Source organism: Phoxinus phoxinus (genome assembly GCF_949152265.1).
Source record: "Phoxinus phoxinus genome assembly, chromosome: 9".
In the NCBI taxonomy this organism is placed as follows: domain Eukaryota; kingdom Metazoa; phylum Chordata; class Actinopteri; order Cypriniformes; family Leuciscidae; genus Phoxinus; species Phoxinus phoxinus.
In genome coordinates, this window is record NC_136884.1 from 17,559,517 (window position 1) to 17,575,584 (window position 16,068).

At 38.3% G+C, this 16,068-nt stretch overlaps 1 protein-coding gene across 3 annotated transcripts in view; it reads left to right on the plus strand.

Annotated features, from left to right (window-relative positions):
- The window catches only part of tbc1d22a (TBC1 domain family, member 22a), a 146,581-nt gene that overhangs the window by 7,989 nt on the left and 122,524 nt on the right, over window positions 1–16,068 (plus strand). For all 3 annotated transcript variants that reach the window (XM_079622152.1, XM_079622151.1, XM_079622153.1), the window contains exon 4: window positions 5,018–5,197. In XM_079622152.1, coding sequence (XP_079478278.1) covers window positions 5,018–5,197 — 180 coding nt within the window. The remainder of the gene's footprint in view (window positions 1–5,017; window positions 5,198–16,068) is intronic.

Genomic DNA, 16,068 nt, shown 5'->3' on the forward strand with positions numbered 1-16,068 from the left:
CACCAAAAGTGAAATAATAATTTCTGAAGGAAATGTATACAGTAGAGGAAAGCAAACAAGCAAACCTTTCTATCAATCTATAGTCATTTTTGCTTATTTAACTGAATCATCGAAGGTCAGAATCAAGTACATTGGTCAATAAAGTGAGATTAAATGCATAAAAATGTATGTTTTATTTAACATATTTAGTTATTCTGCATTTCACTGATTATATTCATTTTGAGGAATATTTAATATTTTTTAGTGCAAGTGAGATGAGTAAATGCTCACATTTAGTCTAGAACTATAAACATCATGTTCACACACACACGTGCACGCGCACACACACACACACTTCGATTTGTCTCAACATGAGGACAGGAGAGCTGTCAGTCAATAAAAGGGAAAACAAAGTAACTTGCGTTACTTATTTGAAAAAGTAACTCAGATATTTTGTTGTAAATTTTAAAAGTAATGCATTACTTTACTAGTTACTTGAAAAAGTAATCTGATTACGTAACTCAAGTTACTTGTAATGCATATCCCCCAACACTGACTGTTGCCTTTCTAAACGATTTGAGGTATCATTTTCCCCTGGCAGATGATACAATTATATTAGTCATGGAGACTTGCATTGAAATAGACATGCAACAAATAAAATAAAAACCAACAACAAAAACATAATACATTAGTCTTGATTGTCATTATTTCCTATGTTGTGTTGTCATCTAGATGCAAGGACTTGCTGCATGGGAAACATCAACCAATTTTCATAAGACTTAACATGAAAGTTTAGATTTTGGATCAGACCCGTGACCTGTTTCTAAACTCTAGCATTTCATTTTTCTCCTCGTCCTCTTCCTAGCTAATTAGCACGACCTTCATTAAATCAGTTTTATTTTAACTTCTGGTAATTAACCGAGAGTCTGTAACTGGCAAATTGGAGTCAGTGAAATGTCAATCAATTGTTTTGTTTGCCACTGAGCTTCGTTATGTTAATATAGGGTGTATTTTCCCACTGACCTGTCACTCAGACTTTCTCTCTGATGCTTCCGAAGCATAGAAAACATCTCTGTGAAAGTGAAAGCATCTTTAATACTACAAGAATCCCAGATCTTCATGACACTGAAGGCCTAAAATATTCAATGTTCTTCAATTGAACACAAAACACAAAACAAAGTTTTGTGACTGGGGTTCGTCACAAGATAACTTTGCAATGGCTGTTAAACGCTTTTGATCTGACGTGGTCCAAGAATTCAGCTTTTTTTAGGTTAATTTCTTGAAGGCCCTGACAACGAACGTCGTTGAGCATCGGCTAGCCCAGTTTTGCGGTGTGTCTCGCACTAGTCGGACCCCGTTGTTTAGGTTTTTTTTGGCCAATTGAGCATGTTCAATCGGCGTCCCTCGGCAAACCTGAGAGAACTCTGATTGGCTGTTCAGTATGTAATTCCTCCACAGAATAAAACACTTAAAAAGATAATTGCGACTAAGAATAATCGCACAATTACGAGTTTACATCAGAGTCAGAATTGCGAGAAATAAAGTCGCAAGTGTGGAATTCTTTTTTCTCGCAATTGCGTGTTATAAAGTCAGAATTGCGTAATATAAAATCGCAATTGCGAGAAAAAGTCAAATTCTAAGGAAAGTTTGGCTCACAATTATGACTTCATATCGCGCAATTGGGACTTTACATCATGCAATTCTGACTTTATAACTCTCAATTACGTGATATATAGTCAGAATTGTGAGACATAAACATGCAATTGACCGTTCACAAAAGCCACGCCCCTTAGTTATTGTTACTACGCCCGTCAAACAATTGAGAACCATAGCCATGGCTGGGTTGAGATCCATACATTAAGTGATTGGTTTTGGAGTAATGCAGCAGACATATCCTCCAGGGCACGACAGAAAGTATAGACAGAATAGCGCACGGGAGCACATGCACAAAACAGTTTTGTAAAGTTATATATCAATCATTTTTATTTGATCATATATCATTTTACAAAACTGTTTTGCGCATGTGCTCCCGCGCGCGCTATTTCAGTCACAACACTGCAATCAGAGGACGCGCTGAAACCATCAACTCTCGATGCTGTTCTCTTCATTCATAACTCGTAGCCGACTGAGAAGGATATATTTGTGTAAATAGTTGTGCAACTGCGCGAACTTTGTTTTGAAGTTTAATGTTTGAGTTCCAGAGGAATTTGTGACTGTGTACCTGTTCAACCACATCAAAGTTTCGTAATTAGTAAGTCCGTGCCTTTTCTCTTTTTTTTCTCTTGTTTGCTGACTGATGAGGGGGGGGCGCAGTGCCGTAGTGAAACGGTGTTTGTACATGTAGCCTATTTTTTAATTATAGTTTCAAGCAATCATAAAATACAGCATATGAAAAAAAAAAAAAAAAGGTGATAAACGGACCTCGGGTCGGGCTTAAAATATTACCGTAATGTTCGGGCCGGGTCAGGTTAAGTTATTTCGGGTATGGGCCGGGTTGCAGACCTCACTGCCATAGGTGCATCGTTTCACTATCTTGCTGAAATCGCAATGTTTGACGGAGGTCCTTCTCCTTAGTTACAGTTGCTGAGCTAGGATTGGATGAGAACCGTTTGAGGGCGGGGTTTTGCGAACGGTCAATTCTGAGAAAAATGGCAGTTTATTTCTCGCAATTGCGAGTTTATATTCCGCAATTCTGACTTTATAACACGCAATTGTGACTTTCTATCACGCAATTCTGACTTTATAACACATTTGAATTTGCGACTTTATTTCACACAATTCTGACTATAACTCTCAATTGCGTGTTATAAAGTCAGAACTGTGAGACATAAACATGCAATTCTGAGAAAGAGTTTATTTCTCTCAATTGCGAGTTTATATTTCACAATTCAGATTTTATAACACGCAATTGTGACTTTATATCACGCAATTCTGACTTTATATTTCGCAATCGCGACTTTACATCACACAATTCTGACTTTACAACACACAATTGTGACTTTATATCACGCAATTGTGAGATAAAAAGTCACACTTACCTTTTCTATTTTTCATTCTGTGGCGGAAACAAGCTTTCAGAGTTCAGTGCACTAGAATAAAAGTGAACGCGATGAAAGCGAGTGAAGAAGTCAAGACAGAATCATGTTCTAATTTTACATCATCTTACCTGAACATTCCAATGCGCGGATATTTTCATAACAACATGAGCCGGCTCGAGTGAAGAAAGTATCTCTGCGGTCCTAGTTTCGGTTTCCATTTTTTAATGAGGGATATAGACTATTGATACCTGCTAATATAGATACTGGTAGTTATTTTCACCGCTAGTTCTTTTTCGTCGGGGTGTCACGGCCTTAACTCACTATTTCACTAACCACCAACTCAATTTCTTAACCTCTGAGAGTGAATATATTTTTGCTATGAGTATTTGAGTATATCAGACAGGGACTGTGTGCTTCCACCAGTACCAGCACTGTCAGACAGTTCTGCCAGTCCTTTGTTTTGCCAGGCAGAGTGGCGATGGATGACTGTGATAATGGACTTCCCGTTGACGTGTTCTGCCTCTATTTTAATAGTACCTTGTGTTGACACTGTCAGCAGCCGTCACGCACTGTCTAATTTCTGCAGGGATTACACGAACATCTGTAAACGTTGAAGATGTTATGATGCTTAATGCAGGAATGATATCTCAAAGTCATCCATTTAATGCCTCTAACAAGCATGCAATCACATTTTACACTGACTTTCAGTGTTTGGACAGCATGATTATGAAGCATTAGGACAAAATCAATTCACCGATGCATTGTGATTCTTTGACAAATGCGTGCAGCACTGCCAAAATAGCAACTTATACCATAGAATGTACCCGTGAGCCTATTAAACATACTTATTTTGACCCACTAACTAATTGACACAGAATAAAGCGCATGTTTGTGTGTGTGTAAAAAAAAAAAAAAAAAAAAAAATATATATATATATACATACACACACACACACACACACACACGTATATATATATATATATATATATATATATATATGTATATGTTATATATTACCAAAAAACAATGACCTGCATGGCTGGCTGTGTGGAACTAACTTGTGTGTCTCTGGGACTAAACTTTATTTATGCAAAATATCAATAAATCAGTCAATCAATCAATAAATGTGTGTATTTAAAGTATGTCTGAATGTTTTTGTAAATGTATGACAAATCAAAAGAACAAAAGCACAAAGCAAAAATGATTAAACGACAATTATTTAAAAATATACCAAAACTTAAAAACAAAAGATAATGTAGTTTTTAAAAATAGTTTTAAATAAAATAACAATAATCAATAAATCAATCAAATCAATTTTTTTTTATGAAGTGAGAACACACATTTGTATTTAATGCACAAAAGGGTTGCATAAGCACACAGCCGTTCTTCAATTCCCTTTCAATTTCATTTGAGCACTTTTTATTGTACACATTTAAGAAAACCAATATTGAATATTTTCAAATGCCTACTATCGGTGTGCAAACGGTTGGGCAGGAAAATCTAATGTGTTTTTACTATTTAGGCCTATACAGTATTAATTACATTAAGTACTCTGGCATGTGCATCTTCTCAGCCAACCTTCCCTGAAATTCATCTAATAGGATTAAAGTGCGCTTGCTTCCAAAAATTTAGATGTGTCCAGGTTTAACTCACAAATGAATGGTCCCTGTGCTGTTGCTGAAGAATGTAAACGCATTGAGAATTTTATCTAGTCTCGTCGTGACTCCCTAAATTGAAATTAAAATAGAATCTAATCTAAATGAATTGAATCGTGTGATGCTAAAAGATTCCCACTCCGAATATAAGGTTCATCTCTCCGAGTTCTGTAATGGATTTAGTTTGACAGAAAAGAGTTTCATTACCACTAGCTGAGCATCTTGGGGTAACTCGGGGCAAACCGTGCCATGAATTGCCTCTGTAATTACATTTAATGGACTGAGGCATGTGCAGGCAGCGGTTTGTTCTCATTACAGCTGTGTTTTCTCTTGTTTGTGGGTCAGAAGTGGGCGTTGAACAGGCAGCACTACACCGGCAGCAGTCACTCCCGCACAGGCCCACGATTCCACTGGTGGCCCGCATGGCGGATCAGAACACTTCCGGAACCCCTGCCATGACCGAGAGGGAGGCGTCAAGACTCGACAAGTTCAGACAGGTTCTGGCCGGCCCTAATACCGATCTGGGTGAGATGCTGTTTTATGGCTTTATGGCTTTACTATATGAATGTTTGGGCAACGTATCACAAGAACATGTTTACATTGCAATAAATGATTCAATTGTTAAGGTTTTATGAATACGTTTGATTAGACGGACATGCTTTTTGTTGGTTAACATTTAATTTAACCATTGAAATGGAATCCAGAAACCAGAAAAGAAAAAGAAAACATGTACTCAATGCATATAATCCAAGCAAATAAGAATACTTGGCCTACAAATTACGTTTGGTGCAAACGAAAATTGAATCACTATTTGCTAACCCACATGTTGTTCCAAACTCGTATGGCTTGGGATGTAGTGCAAAAGTTTTATAGGCCACTTTAATCTTTCTTTTTTTCTCTCCTCATCCTTTGTGGACCTGGATAGATATGCCTGCTGTGAACTGTGTTCAATTATAAATGACATGCATGTTATTCAGAAACCGCATACTGGTTTGGATTGGCATGAGCGTCTGTAAATAATTACAAAACGTTTAAATATTTATCAAAAGATAGGCTAGTGAATTGTGCATAATAATTCGCTAACACATTAAGGAAGTAAAAATAGTGTAAATTTTGCTTTCACTTTAATGTCTCCCTGTAGTCAATAATTGTATCCCTTAAAACTCATCTTTGATCAACAAAATTACGTTTAAATGTTTTTTCCTTGAAAACAAATTTCTTCATGCTTTTAATGAATGAAGCTTGAATGTAACTCTAAACCTTTGCTCTCAAATGAGCCCCGCCTCCACTCACTCGCACTAGCTCAGAGATCCACTCATTGACGATTACACATTGACCTGATTGGTTACAAGGTAGTTTGTGACGTCAGAAACACCAGTGATTTCAAACCGCGTTTTTGAGTGTCTTTTTTGTTCACTGCAGTTTTAAGAAGATAATACTCAGCAGTGGTGTTGACTTATGAATTCGCACATGGGTTGTCTTAAAGCATATTAAAAACACCACATAGACACATAAACAACATTAAAAGCCTGATTTTCACCACTGGGGGACTTAGAGACTTTAACAGTCTGTAATCTCAACCGTCTCTCCGTAGATCTCATAATTGCTCCGCAACATCTCTGGGGTTTAAGCATTGCAGATCCATGAAGTCAGGGCGGTGTCGATGTTGACAGGCCTCTGGATGTTGGCGTGTCAGTTCTGGTTTCATTTGACTGGCTCTCAGGGCGTCCCTGAATCAGTTTGGCTGCTGTTGCCGTTATTAGACATCTGAAATTATGAGTCAGACATGTGGCAGCAGAATGAAATATGAATGAAATCTATAATTAAGCTGGGGTCTCCAACATGATAATGAATTCCCATCCATCCATCCATCCATCCACAGCTCTGATGACTGCCCTCTATTGGCAGTGACTCATAATTATGACTCATAATAAAGAATAATAATTCTAAAGGCCCGTTCACACTAAGAGCGGTAACTATATTAGCCTCCACATTGGCGGACTATATCGTTCGGTTTATTCTACGTGCGCTTGTCTGTCGCTTTAAATGCTCAAGCTCATGACAGCAGGATGGATTCTGATTGGCTGTCAATGTTTTTATCGTTCATCAGCTGGATAAACTCGTTCTGAAAGGGATTCCAACGATATTGTTTCTATGTGCCGTTACCGTTATAGCTGTGGTGTGAACTTTGCTATTCTTTAAAGCTACACTGTGTAGGAATTACTCCCATCTAGCGGTGAAATTGTATTTGACTACCAACTGAATATTAATTTCTAGCCCCTCCCATTCCGAGGGCGTTTTAACTCCTACGGTGGCCGTATTAATTCAAATCTGCCGGCAGTCGCGAGTAATCTCCCGCTCGCATTCGTCACGGTGCCACTGAGTGTAAAAGCGTGAAAGGCGAAGCTTGAATTTCCAGGTATGTCCCTCTTTGGCTAATGTATTTTCAAGATGGAGGCGCAACATGGCTGCAGCCATTCGAGCAGCTCACCCGTATGTATTATAAATGGCAGATTCTACGCTTACGAGAATATTTAATTAGTTGGTAGAAGTAATTATACATTAATGAGCACATATAATTTTGAAAGAACAAATAGTTCTTTGCTAAGAATCAACTTAAAAAATTACACAGTGTAGCTTTAATATTGAGAACGATTTTTAGAACTATATCTTTAATGTTATCATTATGGTTATTGTTCTTTGTGTGGACGGGCCTGAAGGCTCAGAAAGGAGGAGGAAATTAGTCATTCAAAATACATTACAATCTTGGTGTGACACACTTTGACCAACTTTTAATGGGACTCCAGCCAACTTCTTTGTATTCACTCTCTGCTACATACGTTAAAGTACGCACATAAAGTAGCCTAAAGGTTGTGTAAGGTTTTGAAAAGAAAACTTAAGTAGCCACAGTTCATTTCTGTCTACAAAATAAATGTCAAGCATTGAAGTGTGAGCCTTTAGATCTCTATTTTTTTTGTTGAGATCATAAGAAGCGTTTTAGTCGAACATGTCCAAACTTTTAATGTGTCGTGTATCAGAGCATCGACCAAAGCGTCTTTGAAAATAGAACAGTACATAGACATTTAATTTGTCATATCTAACGCACAGTAATGAGCAAAAAGTTTTTTTTTTTTTCCTTTACAAGCTCTTGTTTCTGAAGCGTTTGGTGCCGTCTTTGTCTCCAAATTAATGAGTACCTGACAGATGTGTTTTTAAGAGGGATCCCATCAGATGGTCAGCTTTTACCTCCCTGAAATAGAGAGAGAGAGAGAGAGAGAGACCGCTACAATCACAGGAAGCAATTACTCGCTGATGCTGTCCACTGTTGCCATGGTGATGCATCACCTCTATTGAACCCGTCTCTCTACCGTTTGACTACCTTTTCTCTCTGTGTGTCTCAGATGGGGGAGCTGTGGTGCTCTCGTGGTCTTCACACAGCCGATTCTTCTGTTAGTGCTAAACCTCAATATTATAAATGCAGTCAGATTCAAATTAACTTAGTTTAGTGGCATCTGCGACACAGAAATTCTTTAAGGAACTCAATAATATTATAATCTGGCATTGAGCCATTGCAAGCATTCCTGGAGACATTTCATGTGCTGTGAATGAATGTAGAAGCATGAACAAGTAAAGAGAATATGCATGTACATTTGAATAGCGGTTTATGTAGAGTAATGAAGTAGAATTCCTCTCGCGTTTCTATTATATCAAGTTTTACATTGACAAAAACTTAATGTTTTAACTTGCCTCTGTTTGACGTCTGTTCTTCACAGTCACATGGGTATATTGCAAGAGGCTAGCACTTTTTTACACTTAATTTTATTTTAACATTTCAGTTTTAATAGATTATTCTTTTCGTGTTTGATGTATTTTTCCTATCCCGTTATAGTATAATCCGCACACATTCTGGGATTAATCTGTAGATACTGCTTTCCTCCAATTTGTCATTTGATTTCTGAATTGGTAAACGACTAAACCACTCCGCTACATCTGTGATGTGTGCTGATGCTAAAGTAAACCTTTCATTGAGAATGAACTTAAAAATCAATGTTTATCAATGTTTTGACATATTTGTGTTTCACATCATTAAGCAGTAGGCAGATGTTACTATTTCTCATTTGTACAATATGAGGTAAGATGTTTATAGTTTAGCCAATTACCTTTATCACTGCAGGAATCTGACGTAATCTAACAACGCTGATTATTTTCCACATCCTCATTTGGAGTCCTGTTATGCTGTTTTACATTTTCAACTTTCTTTGTGTAATGTTGCTTTTTAAGAATGAAAAAAGTATGCAAAAATAAAAAGACCACTCCAAAGGGGGGTTTGGGTTCGCAGGAACTGGGAACGATTTCGGGGAACACTTCCTAGTTTTAGGAACACTTTAAAGCCGTGTTTCCACCAAAAATACCCGGAACAATTTGTCCCAGGAACTTTTCTTCCTGCAGAGCTGTTGTTGTCAGCGTTTCCACCGCGGTCTAAAGTACCGTGAAGATTAGGCAAATTAGTCCGGTTGACGTAAGACTGCACGCTACTTTCCAGTTCCCGCTGGATTTCATCCTCTGAATTGAAGCTTAATAAAGCCTAAACCTTGGCGTCGGTCCGTAAATCGTATTTTTTTAAACTCCATTGTTGATTAGAATAGCAAACAAATCTTACTGCACACACTGCAATGCATTTTTAAAAATGGTGGTTGAAATAAAAGTTAAACTGCGTGGAGTCAACCAATCAAAATGCGGCATGAACTCAACCAATCAGCATGCTCAGCGCCCAAGTCCCACGCCCGGAAGTTCCTGAACTGTGAAAAAGTACTACCTCACAAGCAGGGACTTTCTGAGGGGGGAATTTTTACCCGGAATTTCATAAAGGTCCTGCGGTAGAAACGCAGAGTACACCCCAAAGTCCCTAGTTCCTGGGGAAATTTCCTGCAGTGGAAACGCAGAGTACACCCCAAAGTCCCTAGTTCCTGGGGAAATTTCCTGCGGTGGAAACGCGGCTTAACCCTAGAGTAGGGTATAACTACTGGTGATGTCAGTGTATGTTGATTGGCTGAAACCATGCAAAACAGTGGCACCCGCCATTTTTAAGTTTATAGCCTATATATTTACTCCACAAACATGGGGGAAAAGCGATAAATGAACCGACACGAAAGTGTGCTCTGGCTCTGGCCAAGTCGCTCTCAGCACGGTCAAAATAAAAGTCCCACAACAACCAGAGCGGCAGGGCATAGGTGACAGCTTACGTCGCTTCACAGTTCTAACTGTTGGTGCGAATCCAACCAGGAAAATGGTCCTGATGGAATATTTACTTCTTGGGGGATTGCCCCTGGTGGCTAGTTCCTATAACTACCCGGTGCGAAAGCCCCTTAAATGGTGTTCTTCTCTATATAAGTTAGGACCCGTTCTGAACTCCCTGAAATGCTTGTAGTCTTGAGTTTTCTGCAGACTTTACAGAGTGCAGGACTCTTGCATTGTCAATACAAGATCTTGACCAAAAATTGATGCACCTCTTGATGTAAATAACATCACAACTTTATTCCCATCAAGAGGTGCATTAATTTTTGGTCAAGATCTTGTATTGACAATGCAAGAGTCCAGCACTCTGTAAAGTCTACTCCAGCACATCCCAAAGACTTTCAACAGTGTCTTGTGAGGTGCCGTTCATGTGGGAAAATTATTCTTCATGCAATTCTCCCAACCATTCTTTCACAGTCTGAGCCTGATGATTTAACTATGATAGACGGCCATTAAGCAGTTTAAACTTATATCAAACTGTAGGATATCTAGGGATGTCCCAACATTTGATAGCAAATCACAAATTAAATGAATTTAAAATCAATTTAAAATGGCTCTGTATATTATTTAGTTATCTTCTGAGATTGGTGATTGACGTTTTCTTGGAGGACATAATTACTTTAATTTTGAAGTGTTTTGGCCCTGTTTTGTGTTCTATTTGTGGATAGTGCTAACATGCAACCATTTCCTTAGTGCTTTATTGCAGTGTCAACATTTCACAGCCTGTATTCAGTTTCATGTTTTAGTTTTTATTTGTAATTATGACTCTGTGGCAGTATCTTTTCATCATAGAGACTTTTGAGAAATCGAGAATTTGCTCGCAGATATTGCTCACATCATGCTCACAAGCTGTCTACAGCTGAACAAGGTCACCTGGATCTGATCTACAGTCATGAAGTACTCCAGACAGTTGTTCAGATAACCTTGGTGAGCACTCAAATCTTAACAGGCTGCACTCGAGACATAATTAACTGTGGTAAACCAAGTCCCAGAAGCGAAGGAAGCACCAGTTTGTAGATTCTGAGACTTACTTATTCATCTCAATGCATTTAAAGTTAGTATTTGGTCTTTCATATTTAATTTCAAGACCGGCAGTTTCTTTTAGTTCCCCCCTCCATTTGGCATAAAACACCATATTCGTGGTCATTCAGTCTAAAATAGGGACTACAAATTCAGAGGTTTTTTATATTATCGTAATTAAACACAAATACATGAGAGTTATATTGCATTATTGAGATTTGCGTTTAACATTGTTTTATTTGAACAGCCATGCAACCTATTTTTTAGGTCTCTACTGGTTGAGAACCACTTTGTTAGAATATCTTACACCCAACTTTAGTTATTTCAGTGATATCTTAACTTGTGAATCAGATGCACTGGCCTGAAATCTGCACAGAAGGCAAAGTACTTTTTTACAAACTTTATTTCTGTCCAGAAATGTGTCATCTGGCTTTGGGTGTAGCTGGCTCATGACGCAATTCATATGAAAGAGAAAGAAAATTCATAATGCAATCAATGAAATACAACGGCGCAGTTATTCTAAGACCCCAGTGGAAGAATCTACTGTACGCTCTCCCCAGACACCTGAACTACATATCATCCTCAGCAGCCTGCGTTAATACAGTGAAGTATCTCTTTACCAGAGCTGCAATACTTTATGATTCTGCCACGTGCTGCAGTGTCCTTTATATGACTTATCGCTGCCATTCAATCTACCTTGCACGTTTTAGTGTCAAACTAAACTTTTATAGCTCAGAATAAAGACAGTTCATGTTTACGAGAGTACCATTCTTTCAGGACTATAGGTGATATCGAGTTCCAACGAGTTAATATCAAAGTCCCTTTAAGACAAGTCATTTCACTCGGCGGCCATCTTTGAAACGCCTCTCGTCTCGAGCATGCAGGTGGAGCTCCTATCTTTTTGAATGGGTAAACATCAAATTCTTCAAGACGCCAAGCTTACGATGAAATTTCATATTTGAAATCACCAATGAAATCTGACAACAACTGTCTCATACATTTTGTTTCTAAACTCTCGAATCTTGACAGAAAACATAATTTTACAGGCTGGATCAAGCTAATGCGCATGTGCAGTGAAAGCGCACGTCTGACTGACTCCGGAGCTTCTAACGGCAGCTGCAGTGACGCGATGACTTTACCAATCGGCGATTGGCTCTTATTTAAAAGGTGGGACTTTTTCCGCCATATTGAGGATTGCACTTTTCCCCATTCAAAACAATACGAGTGACGCGTCTTGTGTCTTTGTTCATATTTCGTGGCCACAACATACTCTATATTGCCAAAAGTATTGGGACACCCCTCCAAATCATTGAATGTAGGTGTTCCAATCACTTCCTGTGCTACAGTTGTATAAAATCAAGCACCTATTCATGCAGACTGCTTCTACAAACATTTGTGAAAGAATGGGTTGCTCTCATGAGCTCAGTGAATTCAAGCGTGGTACTGTGATAGGTCGCCACTGGACTCTAGAGCAGTGGAGACGTGTTCTCTGGAGTGACGAACTGCTTCTCTGTTTGGCAATCCGATGGACGAGTCTGAGTTTGGCGGTTGCCAGGAGAACGGTACTTGACTGACTGCACTGCACACTTGCACTGTCAAGTGTAAAGTTTGGTGGAGGGGGGATTATGGTGTGGGGTTGTTTTTCAGGGGTTGGCCCCTTAGACACGAGTTCCAGTGAAAGGAACTCGCATACCAAGACATTTTGGACAATTTTATGCTCCCAACTTTGTGGGAAGAGTTTGGGGATGTTCCTGTTCCAACATGACTGCACACCAGTGCACAAAGCAAGGTCCATAAAGACATGGATGAGGGAGTTTGGTGTGGAGGACCTTGACTGGCCTGCACAGAGTCCTGACCTCAACCCGATAGAGAACACCTTCGGGATGAATTAGAGCGGAGACTGCGAGCCAGGCCTTCTTGTCCAACATCAGTGCCTGAACTCACAAATGCTCTTCTAGAAAAATGGTCAAAAATTCCCATAAACGCACTCCTAAACCTTGTGGAAAGCCTTCCCAGAAGAGTGGAAGCTGTTATAGCTGCAAAGGGCCAACTCCATATTAAACCCTACGGATTAAGAATAGGATGTCATTCAAGTTTATGTGCATGTAAAGCAGACCACTCTACAGATAAAGCGTTGTGGGAAAATTCAGTTCGCATACCTACCCCAAAGTGATAAAATAAAACAAAATTCTGTATCAAAATTTTAAACTTTAGCTGGAAAATAACATTATTCAAGAACCGCTATAAAGCCAAAACAATCTCTGTTACCTTAAATTATACGTTTATCTCTGTAAAGCTGCTTTGAAACAATCTACATTGGTAAAAGCGCTATATAAATGAAGATGACTTGACTTCAAGGCAAACTTCCCACAACTTTTGCCAATATGTGTAACTAAGTGAACCGAATATGACCTGTTTCGCTCACCATAATGAATCATTTAAATGCAATGAAAATTGCTTTGGGTAAAAGTATCTGCCAAATGAATAAATTAGAATAACACCATTTAAAAGATCTTGTTTGCTTGTATTGTGACACACAGAGCTTCTTCTACTGCCACTGTCTTGAGGGAACCTAATAGCCAAATATGAAAACTGGGTTCTGACTCTCAAATGTTTCTTTTTCGCTCCTGATGATAAGCACTATAGTGGGTTTGACTGAGAACACCCCGTGTCCCCTGGCGAATGGAGCGTGTCTTTCATTTTTCTCTCTGTCTGTCTGTCTCTTGCTATTTCCTTTGCTGTCTCTTAAATAAACTCTTGAAGTCCTGTATGAAGTGGCATTATATGTTTTCTTTTTAGTAGCTGTAGTGCTTCTTTGAGGGATTATAGAGCACATACTGCCTGTGCTAGTCTATTCAGAGTTCTTGTGTTTGATTCAGTCTGCGGCAGTGTTTGAAGCACACAATAGACCACTAGACGACTGTTGCGCAGAGCCAACACAATGATGTACAGGCTTGGGAAGGTATTCTAATCTATAATGTGGTCTGGAGACTTGGTGTTCTTTATAAAGAACATATAATGGGCCGTGGTCGTGTAATATTCATGCACTCGTACTGGAGAACTGCAGTATGAACATTTTAAAGGAATTCATACATATTCTGTCATAATTTTGCTCACAGTCATGTTGCCCGGATCCTTTTTTCAGTTGTTGAATGTCAAAGGAGGTGCTTTGAAATGCAACTAAATCATGTGGACTATTTTTATGATCCTTTCAAGATGCATTAACTTTCATTGTACGAACAAGAGCAGCTTGAATATTTAGCCAACCATCTTCTTTTAGGTTTCCATGAATGAAAGTCATATATGGGCATGATCATTTAATGTCTTATGTATACATGCATTTATTTATCCACTTATTTATTAGTATTTTTTTCTGTAAGGGTTGTTTGTGGAGGGATTGCCAACCACGGGTTAAAAAAGATAATAGATTTGTGGAAATTGCATGTATTCTTGAAAATGAGATGTGGCACTCTATTGAAACGCTCAGTTATTATTTTTGGTGAAGTATGCTTGTTTATTTGCTCTCACCCACCTCATTTTCAGTATGAATATCTCATTATGTATGAGATGGAGAGGTTTAGCTCATTGATGTCGAATATGATTACAATATGAACTTTGCGTGTTGTGTTAGCAAAACTTACACCGCAAGAACAAGAGGAAAGCCATCTGTCAAGAAATCTGAATGACTCAAAATAATCATTTTGGTTTTTGAGAATATATCTTTATTGCTTCCTTGGATTTTTTTTTTTTGGTTGAGTTAACAAAGAAAGATGTCTTGTGGAAACAGTATTGACAGAAATAAACAGCCCTCACACAAATTAGATCAAGAAAATGAAACGACTGCCTTCGAGTGGTTTGGCATGGATACTACTGTCCGCAAATGCAAACAGTTACACACAACCTGCATACAAAATGGGGATTACATACAGTTCTTACGGAGTATGTTATAATATTTCACCCCCCCCCACCCCACACACACACAAAAAAAGCTCTTTTTTTTTCATTTACATTTATGCATTTGGCAGAGAAATTTCATGTGGCAGACAAAATGCCAAATTTAATTTGGCAGACAAAATGCATTTGGCAGACATTTATGCATCTTGCAGACAAATTTCCGCAAATAAATTGTATTCACAGTATTTAGTGTTATTTAGTGACTGTTATGTAGCATTTATTCTATTCAGACATTAGCAACAACAAAAATAATAATATTTTTGTTGTTGTTGTTGTTCATTTGAGATACCATGGGACATAAACACTGTATGTAATGTTATTAATATAATATAATATAACATGATCTAATATAATGTAATATAATATATAGTGTAATGTATACTACAACTTAATATAATACAATGCAATGTAATGTAATGTAATATATAATATCATTTATAATATAATATTATGTTATATTATATAAATTAATGTAATGCAAATTAATATAATATAAATTCATACAAGTTTCTTTTTTTTCCTTCCACATTGTAGCAATGAGTGAGATTTTAGGATTACATAAGAATTTTGGTGAAAATGTGCTTGCTTGATTAATGGAAATTTATTTTTATTTAAGCAAGAGATTTGATCATGCTCTTTTTTTCTCTCTCTTCTTTTTCTGCCTTTTGATTATTGGGTTAAATACGGCCCAGGCATATTTTATACGGGTTTCGTGAGACTCATTTAGCTGGCAGCCATAGACGCTTCTCAGGAGCAACTGTCCGGACGATCACAACCTCTTTTGAGGTCACCGTCTCCAGAGGGACAAAGACAGCAACAATGAGCTGATGAAATAGTGAACGTCTAATTCCTCTCTCTTCCTTTCTCCCCTCCCGTTGTGAGATTAATGCCACGTGGAGGAAATATAACAGATAGTTTAATTAAGTGCCAGGGCACAAGATTCATCGACTAATTTCTGCAGCTGACAGCGCAAATGAGGGTTCAAAGGTGCGAGCCGAGGAGACACCCTTGAGTGGCTCTGTGTTTAATGAATTGAGCGCTTTCCCGATAAAGTTCCCGCGTAAAGCAGCACGCACATTAAAGCTAGCCTTCAATGTGTCAGGACAACCTACCGTCCTCATATACTA